Raw genomic sequence first — 13,771 nt, forward strand, 5'->3', positions numbered from 1 at the left:
CTTCAGTTTGAACCCAGGACCCTGTGTACATTAAACATGTTACACACCAATTGTATTTCCTCACCCTAAGCCTCTCCTTATTTAGACCTTGCTGGCCTCAAACCTTTGAGCTTCTTTTTTTTTTTGGTCCGGTCGTGGGGCCTGAACTCTGGGCCTGGGCGCTGTCCCTCAGCTCTTCAGCCTCAAGGCTAGCGCTCTACCACCTGAGCCACAGTGCCACTTCCAGTTTTTTCTTTTTTGCTTATGTGGTGCTGAGGAATCGAACCCAGGGCCTCAGACATGCAAGGCAAGCGCTCTACCACTGAGCTACCTTCCCAGCCCACCCTTGAGCTTCTTGCCTGTACTTCTTTTTTTTTTGCTGGTCATGGGGCCTGAACTCTGGGCACTGTCCCTCAGCTCTTCAGCTCAAGGCTAGCGCTCTACCACTGGAGCCACAGCGCCACTTCCGGCTTTTTCTGTTTATGTGGTGCTGAGGAATCGAACCCAGGGCCTCATGCTTGCAAGGCATGCACTCTACCGCTGAGCTACCTTCCCAGCCCCCTTGCCTGTACCTCTTAAATGCCATAATTACAGCCATGTACCACCATGCTGGACTCTTTAGCTTTCAAGTCTCAACGGCACAGGTTCACAATGAGACTTTAAAAAAATGAGGTCACTGCAGGAGGGCACTAGGGAACAGGCGCGGTATGAGAACTGGCCCATAATGGGGAAGAACTGAGCATTTTCCTGCACTCCTATATAAAGTGCAACCCTGGATAATTATGAGGAAAAGTTCCTGTTGGTAGGAAACTCCCAGTAAGTGAAGGCCTGAGAATTCCATTACCTGGCTTTTGCGAGGTGTGGTGACTGAAGTGCCCAGGGGCATCACTGGCCAGCCGGCGGCGGGCACCGCACCCCGGGCCTGATGGAGCCACACACCTCCCCCAGCTGGAGAGAGAGACATGGAAACTGGATTCTCATCAAGCTCTCTACGCTGAGCTGCAGCCTCAGCTTGCTTCTCCCTTGAGGCCTCTTTGTTATTGTTTTGTGCCCTTCCTGGGGCTTGAACTCAGGGTCTGAGTACTGTCTGTGAGCTTTCTTTTGCTCAAGGCTAAGCACTCTACCACATGAGCCACAGCGCCACTTCTGCTTTTTGGTTTATTGGAGAGAGTCTCACAGACTTTCCTGCCTGGGCTGACTTTGAACTGTGAGCCAGGATTACAGGTGTGAGCCACCGGCACCCAGCAGGAATCGTTTGATATGAATTACATAAGCAGATTTTCAACGAGCAAGCCGTCTTTGAACTACCATGGTAATAACTGCAGCTCAGTCGTGGTGTTATCATTTTTTTAAAAAGTAAACTTATACAAATTAAAAAAAAAAGGGTCCAAGTGGTGGCAGGTCAAGGCCAAGAAACTAAACGAGTTTGATATGAATTCCACCGTCCGCGCCGGGCGCTGCAGCCTCGCTACAGCTTTCTGAGCCCTCGGCCCCATCCCGTGCGCCACTTGCTCTTCTTTCTATGAAACAGCGCAACCGGGACCCACTGCACCGCATGTCCTAAAGGTTAAAGCACTTCGTACTGGCCTGCCCCCTGCCCTGTGGACTAGCTGGGAGGTCTCTGCACCTTACCCCTTCTCCCTAGAGGCCAGCCTCTGGATCCTCCCCACTCAGAGAACAGGGTGTCACGGAAGGCTGCTGGAGGCCGGGCCTCCTCTCCTCTGTGCTCCAGCTGGACAGGAAGCGCAGAGGGACCACATGTGGTCAGCAGGGAGCAAGGGTCAAGAAAGGCAGGGTGCCGGTAAGAGGGAGGGGCTGGGGCTGGCATTACACAACACATGGCAAGGTCTTGGGGGACAGGGGAAGAGGAGGGCAGCCAGGTGCCCGGGACACAGTCAAGGGCCCGAAGTAGGGAGAAGAGGCAGCAGCTCAGGGAGGGTCATCTGAAGGCCAGGGTCAGCACTGCTGCACCTCACCCCTGCCCAGCCTACGCTGCAATCCCAAACACGCGGCCCGCACCTGCGCCCCAACACTCACCCTGTTAAATCTGGCCTCTAAAGAGCGGGTGGGGGCAGCCCTCCCTTCCCCAGCTCCTAAGGCCAGAGGGTGGGAGGCGGGAAAGACCAATAAAGGGGTTCAGGGCACCTCTGAAGGCTGAGGAGGGCCCAGGAATGGAAACCAAAAGGCCAGAAGGGGTTTACTCTGTGAGCCCTGGGAGGGGGGGCGACGCTGGCAGAGCAGGTGTCCACAGAGGGGGTGCAGGGAGGGAGCTGGGGGGCTGCCGTCGTGCTTCCCGTGGGGGGCAGGTGGCTGCAGTCCTGGTAGCCTTGGCGGTAGTCCCGAGTGGCTGCAGTCCTGGTAGCCTTGGCGGTGGCGGTGGGGGGAGTTCATCTAGCGTCCTCCAGGTCCCCCGCGGCACGGCCGGCTGCGGGCGCGGGCACAGAGCGCTGCCCCCGCGGCGTGGCTTCTGCCCCAGCTCCGGGCTGTGTCTGTGCTGGGCGCGCAGGGGGCAGCGACGCGGGACACGAGGGCGCGGGAAGCTGGATGAGGAGCCGTCGTGGCCGGAGCTGCCCGGCTTCCGGTCCGTGTGCGTCAGTTCAGGGCCCAGGCTCAGAGCTCATCGGGGGCGCTGTGCGGCAGTGGCGACGCCTTCTGGATGCCTTCCTCCTCGTCCTCAGGGCTGGGGTCTCCCTCAAAGCTCCCCAGTTCCTTCCTCTGCTTGCTGCTGCTGCTCCTGCCGCCTGAGGCCTTGGCCCTGCTGCTCTTCTTTTTGGACTTCTTCCCTCCCAGGGCGGCTGTGTCGCCTTTCTTGCCGGACCACCGTTCCGCCAGGCAGCCTGGGGGAGGAGCAGGATGGGTGTGCAGCCCCCTCTACCCGTGGGAACACCAGCCCTCTCCATGCCCGGCCGATCCTCCCTGCTGCCAGAGGGCGCCATGCACCACCCGCCCCGCCTCCCTGGCCCTCACTCACTGGTGTCCTTGCCCTTCAGCACGTGGTTGGCACAGAGAAATTCGGTCAGGTCCTTCTCCTGGTGGTTCCTGTACCAGTCCTCGATGACCTCCTCAAACTCTTCCACCAGCACGTCGCACTGTGGACCCAACACTGAGATTGGCAAAGCCAAGCCACCTCACCTGCCCAGGGAGCTGGGCTCAGCCTCGAGACCCGCTGTGATCCAGGCTGCGCTATAAACTGCCTGAGGAAACTGAGGCTCGAGAGCTGAAAGACACCAGTCACCAGCTCTTGGGAGCCTTCGGTGCGGCCCCGATCCCACCCCACCCCCTCAGGTCACCCGTACCTTTTTTTTTTTTTTTTTGCCACTCCTGGGGTTTGAACTCAGGGTCTGGGCACTGTCCCTGAGTTTCTTGGTTTTTTTGTTTTTGTTTTTTGTCAGTCGTGGGGCCTGAACTCTGGGCCTGGGCGCTGTCCCTCAGCTCTTCAGCTCAAGGTGATCACTCTACCACTTGAGCCACAGCACCACTTCTGGCTTTTTCTGTTTATGTGGTACTACGGAATCGAACCCAGGGCTTCATGCAGGCGAGGCAAGCACTCTACCACTAAGCCACATTCCTGGCCCTGTACCTGCTTCTTGAGGTCGGCTACCTCGGCGGACGTTTCGTTCCACAGCTCGTAGGGGATGTCCATCACCACCTTGACCCCTTTGTGGACCAGATTGTGCAGCGTCTCAAAAGTCTCTGACATGCCCTGGAAGAAGTGATTCGAGATGGAAAAGTAGCCATGTCTACCAGATGGGTCTGAAGCCCTTGCTGTGACCTTCACCTGACCTTCTTCTCTCTTCTTTCGGGCTCTTTTTCATCATCTCTGCATACATGCTGACCTGCCTTTCCACCCTGGAACCTTTCAAAAAGATCTGCTAGGGCTGCAGGTATGGCTCCAGCCATAGACCACTTGCCTACATGCACAAGGCCCTGGATTCAACAGGGTACAACTATACCGTGTGTGTGTGTGTCCTCATGCCTGGGCACTGTCTCTGAGCTGCTTTTGCTCAAGGCTTAGAGCTCCACCACTTGAGCCACAGTGCCACCTCTGGCTGTTTGGGGAGTTTACTGGAGTTAAGAGTCTCACAGACTTTCCTGCACAGGCTGGCTTTGAACCATGATCCTCATATTTCAGCCTCCTGAGTAGTAATGATTACAGCTATGAGTCACCAGCATTTTTTTTTTTTTTTTTACAAGCATGAAGCATCACACCCAGCCAGAAAAATATTTTTTTTTCTTTTGTGCCAACACCGGCGGTTGAACTTAAGATTCTCAAGCTCTCACTTAGCTTTAGTGGCTGGTGCTCTACTACTTGAGCCTCTAGTCTAACACTTGCTAAGATTACAAGTGTGAACTACCAGTACCCAGCTGAGGAAAACAGTTTTCAACATTTTTTTTTTTTTTTTTTGCCAGTCCTGGAGGCTTGAACTCAGGGCTGGGCACTGTCCCTGAGATTCTTTTGCTCAAGGCTAGCACCCCACCACGTGAGTAGCAGCGCCATTTCTGGCTTTGTCTGTGTATGTGGTACTAAGGAATTGAATGCAGGGCTTCACACATGCTAGGCAAGCACTCTACCGTTAAGCCACCTTCCCAGCCATTTTCAACACATTTTCTTAGAGCAAACATGGATTCATTAGCTAAATTTAAGTAAGTTTTAAAGACTTGTGCTGCTTGAAATCATCCCCTTTGGGATTTTAACCCAGGGGTTCTGCTGGAGCAGAACTTGGAGGGCAAATGTGGGCAGCCTGTCTGCCTGTCTTCCGGGGGGGCGGGGGGGGGGGGCGCTGTACCTACACCTACCAACCTACCAACCTACCATGCAGAGACAAGCAACACGAAACGTGCAACGCAACACACAGAGCGTTGGAAATGGGCGGGGCCTCATGTAGGCCTGAGGGAGGAATGGATTCCTCTCCTAGTTACCCCAGTTTTTTGTTTTTTTTTTGGGTCTGGTCATGGGGCCTGAACTCTGGGCGCTGGGCGCTGTCCCTCAGCTCTTCAGCTCAAGGCTAGCACTGTACCACTTGAGCCACAGTGCCCCTTCAGCTTTTTTCTTTTTTCTTATGTGGTGCTGAGGAATCGAACCCAGGGCCTCAGGCATGCAAGGCAAGCGCTCTACCACTGAGCCACCTTCCCAGCCCCAACCCCCACCCCAGTTCTTTCTGCACATCCTAGGCTTTAAAAACAGGGGTGTCCTCACTAAGTGTTGCAGACCTCTCTGGGAGCCACCAGCCTGTTCCAGGCTGAGCCTGAGGTGGACCGTGCTGGGCAGGCCCAGCCAGGAGGAAGGTGCCTGATGACCACCCAACCATGCAAGTGTGGGTAAGACAAGAACAAAGGCTGCCCAGGGCTGGATCTGCAGACCACACTCACAGCAGCAAGCACACCTATGCACACAGGCCTGGCCCCGGGGAGGAGGCACAAGCACAAGGCCAACCTTGGCAAAGCGATTGCTGCCAGTCCTCTCCTTATGCAGGCTGTAGTCCAGGAGCCTCTTGCAAATGGTCTCAGTGACTTCGATTAACCGTAAGTCCCTGCCAAGACAACGAAGAGGACCTGCAGTTCCTCTCCCCGCCCCACGGTCAGTGTCCACCCCGCCAGCCCTGCTGCCCAACACCTGCACATCTCACCAACAGAAAGTCAGAGCTGGAAGGAAGATAGGTCATCTGGTGTGGGGCTCTGAAAGACCAGAGAGACAGCATTGTAACAGCTCTACGGGAAGGATTTTTCAATGTTTATCTTTTGGCGGTGCTGGGGATTAAACCCAGGGCTGTGTGCTCGCCAGAAATGTGCTCTACCACTTCCTCTCGGGTTTGGTGCTGGCACTAGGGCTTGAACTCAGAGCATGGGCACTGTCGCTTAGCTTTTTCATTCAAGGTTGGCACTCTATCACTTGAATCAAAGCTCTACTTCTGGCTTTTTGGTCATTAGAGGTAAGATTCTCATGTTTTCCTGCCTGAGCTGGCTTTAAACCCTAATCTTCAGCTTCCCAAATAGCTGGGTTACAGGCACGAGCCACTGGCACTTGGCTCTTTCCACTCTTTTGATCAAGCAAACTGTATCATTTTTTTCTTTTTTGGATGATCATGGGGCTTAAACTCAGGGCGTGGGTGCTGTCTCTGAGCTTTTTCACTCAAAACTAGTGCTCTATCATTTTGAGCCACAGTGCTACTTCCAGTTTTCTAGTGGTTAACTAGAGATAAGAGTCCCTTGGACTTTTCTGCCTGGGCTGGCTTTGAACCGTGATCCTCACATCTCAAGTCTCCTGAGTAGCTAGAATTACAAGAGTGAGCTACCAGTATCCTACCAGTACCTGGCTGTGTTTTTTGGTAGTTGTTGTTGTTTTGTTTTTTGTTTTCGACAGTCCTGGGGCTTGAACTCTGGCCCTGAGCACTAGCCCTGAGCTTCTTTTGCTCAAAGTGAATGCTCTACCACTTGAGTCACAGTGCCGCTTCCAGCTTTTTCTGAGTAGTTTATTGGAGATAGAGGTTCACAGATTTTCTTGCCATGCTGACTTCAAACCAGGATTCTTGATTTCAGCCTCCTAAATAGTTTGGATTACAGGCATGAGCCACCAGTACCCAGCTTTGTGTTTTTTGTTGTTGTTGTTGGTTGTGGAGCCTGAACTCTAGGTCTGAGTGCTGTCCCTCAGCTCTTAGCTCAAGGCGAGCACTCTACCACTTGAGCCACAGTGCTGCTTCTGGCTTTTTCTGCTTATGTGGTGCTGAGGAGGAATCAAGCCCAATGCCTCATGCATGCAAGGCAAGCACTCTACCACTGAGCCACCTTCCCAGCCTGCTTTGGTTTTTTGTTTGTCGGTTGTGGAGCCTAAACTCTGGGCCTGAGTGCTGACCTTCAGCTCTTCAGCTCAAGGTGAGCACTCTACCACTTGAGCCACAGTTCTGTTTCCGACTTTTTCTGCTTGTGTGGTACTAAGGAATGGAACCCAGGGCCTCATGCATGCAAGGCAAGCACTCTACCACTGAGCTACCTTCCCAGCCCTTTGTTTTTGTTTGTAAAGATAAAGTCTCACTATGTAGTCCAGGATGGCCTGGACATGATTGTTCTGCCTCAGCCTACCGAGTGCTGGGATTATAGGTGTATACCACTACACTCAGCCAAACTATGTTACATTTTGATAGTAAAATATAACTTCATTTTGAAAGGTTGATCATAGCTGACAGTTGTAGTTACATGTGTAGGTGGCAAAATAAAAAGTCAATAATCCTGACTTTTTTTGTTTGTTTTGTTGGTGCTGGGGTTTGAGCTCTGGGCCTCACACTCGCTAGGAAGATACTCTACCAGCTGGGTGCTTCCCTCTCAGCATGACTCAAGTCACGCCTTCGGCAATTTTTTCTTTTAAGTAAATTACACCGGTCCATACGATCCTAGTGTCCCATCAGTTATGCTTTTCCAGATGAGGAATCTGAAGCCTGGAGAAATTAAGGAATTTATGAAGGTTATTGTATCCGTTGGAGACAGAATTGTGGGTACACTTGGGTCTCTGTTAGAGTTGACTCCCTGGTGGGTGGTGGGTTTGGCTAGACGGAAGAGAAAAGGAAATGGCAAGCTCCCCACTCTCCCAAGGATGCAGCAGGCCAGGCCACGCCCCCGTGCACTTACGACTTGGTATATTTGACTCCAGAGGCCTTGCGGTCCAGAATGCCATAGCCGGTGTCGATCACCTCCTTCTTCTTGCCGGTTTCCTCAAAGGCTGACTTCAGCTCCACGGCGACATATTTACACACTGGCGGAGGGAGACGGAGCGCAGCACCACTGAGTGCACAGGAGCCTCTGGTGGGAGGTGTGGAGCAACCAGACCCGGTGGCCGTCCTACCCTTGGCCAAGTCAGCACAGGCCACCAAGTGGAGTTCACCACAGGAAACTGGCTCCACGGTCCACTGGTTCTCGCCCACCCTTTCCTCTTCCGTTGCTGACTGCATTTCCACCACATCCCTCAAACCCATTGTTAAAAAAAAAAAAAGCCGAATGCAGTGGCTCACACTATTACATGAGCTCCTCAGGATACTCAGGCAAAAGAACTTCATGGTAGCAAGACAGAGGCAGGAAGATTCCAAGTTTTAGGTGAGCTCAAGCAAAGTTATAAAAGGCTACTGGGTGCCAGTGGCTCACGCCTATAATTCTAGCTACTCAAAAGGCTGAGAGCTGAGGATCAAGGTTCGAAGCCAACCCAGGCAGGAAAGTCCATGAAACTCTTATCTCCAATTAACCACCAGAAAACTGGAAGTGGCGCTGTGGCTCAAGTGGTAGAGCACTAGCCTTGAGCTGAAGAGCTCGGGGATAGCGTCCAGGCACAGAGTTCAAGCCTCACAACCACCACCACCACCACCAACAACAATGTTACGAAAGACCAAAAAGAAAAAGAAAAACAAAAGGGCCAGGGCTGGGAAGGTGGCTCAGTGGTAGAGTGCTTGCCTTGCATGCATGAGGCCCTCGGTTCCATTCCTCAGCACCACATAAGCAGAAAAAGCCGAAGTGGCTCTGTGGCTCAAGTGGTAGAGTGCTAGCCTTAAGCTGAAGAGCTGAGGGACAGCGCCCAAGCCAGAGTTCAAGCTCCACAACCACCACCACCACCACCAACAAAAAGGGCCAGAATAAAACAAAAGGGCTGAGTGGGCAGCCCAAGTCTCCAACGGAGAATACTTGCCTAGCATGCACCAGTTCCTGGGTTCAATCCCCAGTACTGCAAAACAAACAACCATATGTAGCACAGGTAGAGCCCTAGGCTGGATCCTCAGCCCCACACATGTGCACACACACAAGTACTGTCACACATATATTAAAGCTGAAAGAGTACAGTGAGTCACTAAACCCTCTGCTTGTACTCAACAGCTAACAGTCTGCCCCAGTCTCCAACGTGGACTATATAATAGAACAGTTCCACAGGATGTGTAACAGTGTTTCTGCAAACCATGTGGAAAGTCGCAAATATGACCTTTCACCTATAATGCAGCATCCCATCTCTCAAGAACATGGGCCTTTTACATAATGAGGATACTTGGAAAATTAACAATAATCTCAACGTCATGTAATGGTCCATATGAAAACTTCTCTAATCATTCCCAAATCTCTTTTTTTGGCTGTTGTATGATTGTAATTCATGTGTTTCCACACCAGTGCTACATTGTAGGCGAGTTAATTTGCTCCATTCACTCTATCCAAGTCTTGTTCTTCCGGTTTCAGAACGGTAATTTTCTCATTTCCTCCTACCCTTCCTCAAATTGTTATTAAGCAATTGGGTGTCAGGCACTGCCTGGGGATACAGGGATGAACACAATCACCTCCAATCCACGGTGCGGAAAGCAGGGGCAAACCGAGGAAGTGCCCGAACGCTGGGAAAGTGGTTAACGCCCTCTAGAGGCTTCTTGGGGCAGTCTCCAGACATCTTACTAAAACCTCTCCCAGGAAGCCCTTCTGGATGAACTCCACCTTCTCTTGATTTCACCTAGAGCCTCCATACAGTCCATTTTTTCTAAGGGCCTTCCTCATCTGTTTTTCCACTGAGACGACCAGGGTCCCCAAGTGTGCATTATGCATTGGGTTTCTTCTGCAGTGCCCTACTTGGAAGCTGTATGTTGGGTACTGACAGCGGCAGTGCTGGTGGGTAAGCTGTCTCTGCCTCCCAACGGAATCCTTCCTGCAGACTCTGTGCCATCTGCACGGTAAGAGCACTGACAGCAGAGTTTGGTTGAAAATCAGTTTACCACAAAAATAAATATATCCCCTGAGGGCTTGCTTGGTGCAATTTTATAGCAAGTATGCCCACAGATGGCTTAGAGAACTTGGAACACATAAAATGTCCAAATGAGTTGGCTGGTGATCTCAGAGTCTGCAATGCACTGAGGTCATCTCACCTCTCTGGCTCTCCATCCAGACCAGCTGGATTCCCTCCCCTGTCCTGTCCTGTCCCAAGCAAGCTCAGCATTTTTCTGGCTCCTGTGCCCCTTGCTCCCAAGCTCCATACTGAAAGGGAGATGGGAAACATCTCATTCTCTACCCATCAACCACAGCCTGCTTCCCAGCATTCCGTACTCCAGACACCCTGAGATTCTTCCCAGAAGCACACTTGGAGAAAAGTCATGGCACAGACCCCAGACTCACAGACATCCATACACCTACTCTCGCTTGCTGGGCAGGTTCTCCTTCCTCTGTGCCAAGGCCTGTCCTGCTCAGGCAACTGAGCCTGAAGGCAGGCTTTGTGGGCCAGATACAGTCAGCATTTCATAACAAAGGTGTTGTAATAACAAATAAAAATAAGTACAGTAGTTAGAGGAACCTAATGGTTGGAGTTTGCCAAGTGATCCTAGGTTAGGCTAGAATGATCTGGCTAGCTCTAAGCTTCTCAGTCTGTGAATGTCCTCTAGAAGACTATGAGCTTGTTAGGTTGAGATTAGAAGAGAAACAGTAGGGATTCTTTGTCATCAAAACAGAATAGAAAACAGAAAGAAGAATGGAAGAAAAGCATGCTGCTACAGCGAGAGCTCAAGCAGGTGTCCTGCCAGTGAGCCAAGCTATCTCTGGGATTCTCCTTGCTTTTAATCCCTCAAATGGGAGGATTATGCATCTCAAACCAGCTGACCCCCTTCCAGTGCTTAGGGAACATCTGGCCTGGTGCGGGCTTCTGATGAAAACAGCTTTACAACCAAACTTGTCTGGGGCCAGCAGTTAGGGATGGGAAGAAAGGGGTGACTATAAAGATCTGAAGAGGTACTGAGAGATGGAGGGCAGGAAAAAGGAAGGCCCAGCTGCCATTAAGAAATGTGTTGAGTGGGCTGGGAAGGTGGCTCAGTGGTAGAGTGCTTGCCTTGCATGCATGAGGCCCTAGGTTCGATTTCTCAGCACCACATAAGCAGAAAAAGCTAGAAGTGGTGCTATGGCTCAAGTGGTAGAGTGCTAGCCTTGAGCTGAAGAGCTGAGGGACAGCGCCCAGGCCCAGAGTTCAGGTACCATGACTGGCAAAAAAAAAAAAAAAAAAGAAAAGAAATGTGTTGAGGCCGGGCGCTGGTGGCTCACGCCTGTAATCCTAGCTACTCAGGAGGCTGAGATCTGAGGATCTCGGTTCAAAGCCAGCCCAGGCAGGAAACTCTGTGAGATTCTATCTCAAATAAACCACTAGAAAACCGGAAGTGGTGCTGTGGCTCAAGCAGTAGAGCACTCGTCTTGAGCTGAAGAGCTGAGGGACAGCACCCAAGCCCAGAGTTCAAGGCCTACAACCGACCAAAAAAAAAAAAAATGTGTTGAAGCTGGGCGCCAGTGACTCACACCTGTAATCCTGCTACTCAGGAGGCTGAAATCTGAGATCGATGTTCAAAAGCCAGCCTGGGCAAAAAGTCTATGAGATTCTTTTTTTTTTTTTTGGTCGGTTATGGGGCCTGAACTCTGGGCCGGGGCGCTGTCCATCAGCTCTTCAGCTCAAGGCAAGCGCTCTACCACTTGAGCCACAGTGCCACTTCCAGCTTTTTCTACTTATGTGGTGCTGAGGAATGGAACCGAGGGCCTCATGCATGCAAGGCAAGCACTCTACCACTGAGCCACCTTCCCAGCCCCTGTGAGATTCTCATCTCCAGTTAACCACCAGAAAATGAGAAGTGGCGCTGTGGCTCAAGTGGTAGAGTGCTAGCATTGAGCTGAAGAGCACCCAGGCCCAGAGTTCAAGCCCCATGACTGACAAAAAGAAAAAAGAAAGAAAGAAAAAAGAAATGTGTTAAGGGGCTGGAAATGTAGCTTAGTGGTAGAGGGCTTGCCTAGCGTGCATGAAGCCATAGGTTCCACTCCTTAGTACCACATACTCAGAAAAAGCCAGAAGTGGCGCTGTGGCTCAAGTGGTAAAGCACTAGCCTTGAGCAAAAGAAGCTCAAGGACAGTGCCCATGCTCCAAGTTCAAGTCCCAGGACTGGAAAAACAAACAAAGTAGGCTCTAAGCTAGAATCCCTGGCCAAATCACTCTCTTCCTGTGTAGTTTTATGGGAACTCGCTCTTTCTCCATATTTTTTAAATTTTTATTTATTTTCTTTTTGTGTTTGCACTAGAGCTTGAACTCAGAGCCCCATAACTGGTGCTCTACCAGCTGAGCCACATCTCTATTTCCAGACTCTTGCTGGTTAGTTGGAGATAAGAGTCTTGTGGATTTGTATGCCTGAGCTGGCTTCGAACTTTGATCCTACCATCTCAGCCTCCTATGGAGCTAGGATTATAGATGTAAGCCACGGTGTCCCACGCCTTTCTCCTTATTTCTAAAATCTCCCTTCCTCACCAAGTTCCTCCCTGGCTCTATTCTTCCCTCAAAGTGTCCTGCTTCTTAGGCCTCAGACCCTTCTCCACACCCACCCCATTTAATTGCACCCCCCCCATTTAATATATGTATTTCAAGAGCATTTTCTGGTCTCCAGTATTCGCTGTGCGAATATTTGAGATGAGGTCCCTTTCCTCAAAGAGCAACAGACAACTACTGAGATTGGGTAGGGGGGCACAAGGGAGGAGGCACATCTCAGGTTCTCCCCACACACACACACACAGACCAGTCATATCGATCTTTCAGTTCCTCAAATTTGTCCTTTGCTCCTTAGCCCACAGGCCTGGGCCTCAATGTCTGTGACTTCCTTCCTGGGGGCCCCTTTCCACTTCTCTCCAGCTAAATCCTAAGGGCACTGCAGACTCCTTAAAGAAGCCTTCCCTGACACCCCTCTGCCCAGCTTCCAGGCTAGATTGGGAGATCCTCAGCCAGCCCCCAAGGTCCTCTCCGACCACGGCGATCCCTCGCACACCCCCGAGTCCCGGAGCCCACCACGGTGGCGAGCACACAGTAGGTTCACAGGACTCCAGCTCCAGAGCCCGGACCTTCCCTCGGCCGCCCCGCCCAGGCCCCGCCCCCGGCGGGAGGCGCCCGCGGCCCCGCCCCCTCACCTTCGCACTTGCTTGGTAGTCGTACCCAGTCGGTCTCCTCGGCCCGGGCCTGGCTCAGGCCCAGCTCTGAGGCCGGCAATGACAGCAGCAGCACAGGGAGAAGCAGGAGACGACGGGACGAGGGCTTAGGCAACGACTCCATGGCCAGCCGGACCCGAGCCGGACGGACCGGGAGGCGCTTCCTGCAGCGGCGCGCACGCAGCACCTTCCCCTAGCCGCTTCCGGGAATGCACACGTGCCTCCGCGTATCCACGGCGACCGCGGGCTCCTTGCCCGCCCCCTTCGCCCCCACCTCCGCGCGTCTTCAAAGCAGACGATGCAGCCAATGAGCTTTCTCGGGGTTTGTCTTCCAGCGAATGGGAAGACGAGCTGTTCTTGGTCTCGACCAATAAGAGAGCAGATGGTGTCTAGAGCGACCTATGGCGATGTCTCTTCCCACCTCCTAACGGAGGCTCTGGGAGAGGTTGGCGGGTCAGGATCTGAGGATGGAACCCGGTGCCCTAAGGAACGCTGGCTTTGGAAGAGGAGGGCCTTCCATTGCATCCTTCAACATTCTGTTCTGGGGTTTTAAAGCTGCAAACCCTTAATGAACGCCTGGTTTAAGTGTGTGTGTGTGTGTGTGTGTGTGTGTGGTGTGTACGCGCGCTCCGGTCCGGGAACTTAATGCCTGGGCACTGTCCTTGAGCTTTTTTGCCCAAACCGGGTATCTACCACTGGAGCTACACCTCTCCTTTCAGCTTTTTGGTAGTTAATTGGAGATAAGAATCTCACGGATTGATCTGCCTGGGCTGGCTTCAAACTGTGATCCTCAGATCTCAGCCTCCTGAGTAGCTAGGGTTACAGGTGTGAGCCACCAGCTCCTGGCTGAGAT

At 52.3% G+C, this 13,771-nt stretch overlaps 1 protein-coding gene across 1 annotated transcript; it reads right to left on the minus strand.

Moving 5' to 3' along the window:
* Positions 1-1,309: 1,309 nt before the first annotated feature.
* Positions 1,310-13,137, minus strand: Cnpy3 (canopy FGF signaling regulator 3). The gene is made up of 6 exons (XM_042672099.1): positions 12,901-13,137; positions 7,600-7,723; positions 5,414-5,510; positions 3,560-3,682; positions 2,951-3,068; positions 1,310-2,816 (listed from the first exon to the last, which is right to left on the minus strand). Exons 1-6 carry the CDS (start codon positions 13,040-13,042, stop codon positions 2,590-2,592), a joined length of 831 nt encoding a protein of 276 aa, XP_042528033.1. The 5' UTR covers positions 13,043-13,137; the 3' UTR covers positions 1,310-2,589.
* Between the last annotated feature and the right edge of the window lie 634 nt (positions 13,138-13,771).

This window comes from Dipodomys spectabilis, unplaced genomic scaffold (assembly GCF_019054845.1).
Source record: "Dipodomys spectabilis isolate Male_0828 unplaced genomic scaffold, ASM1905484v1 ptg000669l, whole genome shotgun sequence".
NCBI classification, from domain to species: Eukaryota; Metazoa; Chordata; class Mammalia; order Rodentia; family Heteromyidae; genus Dipodomys; species Dipodomys spectabilis.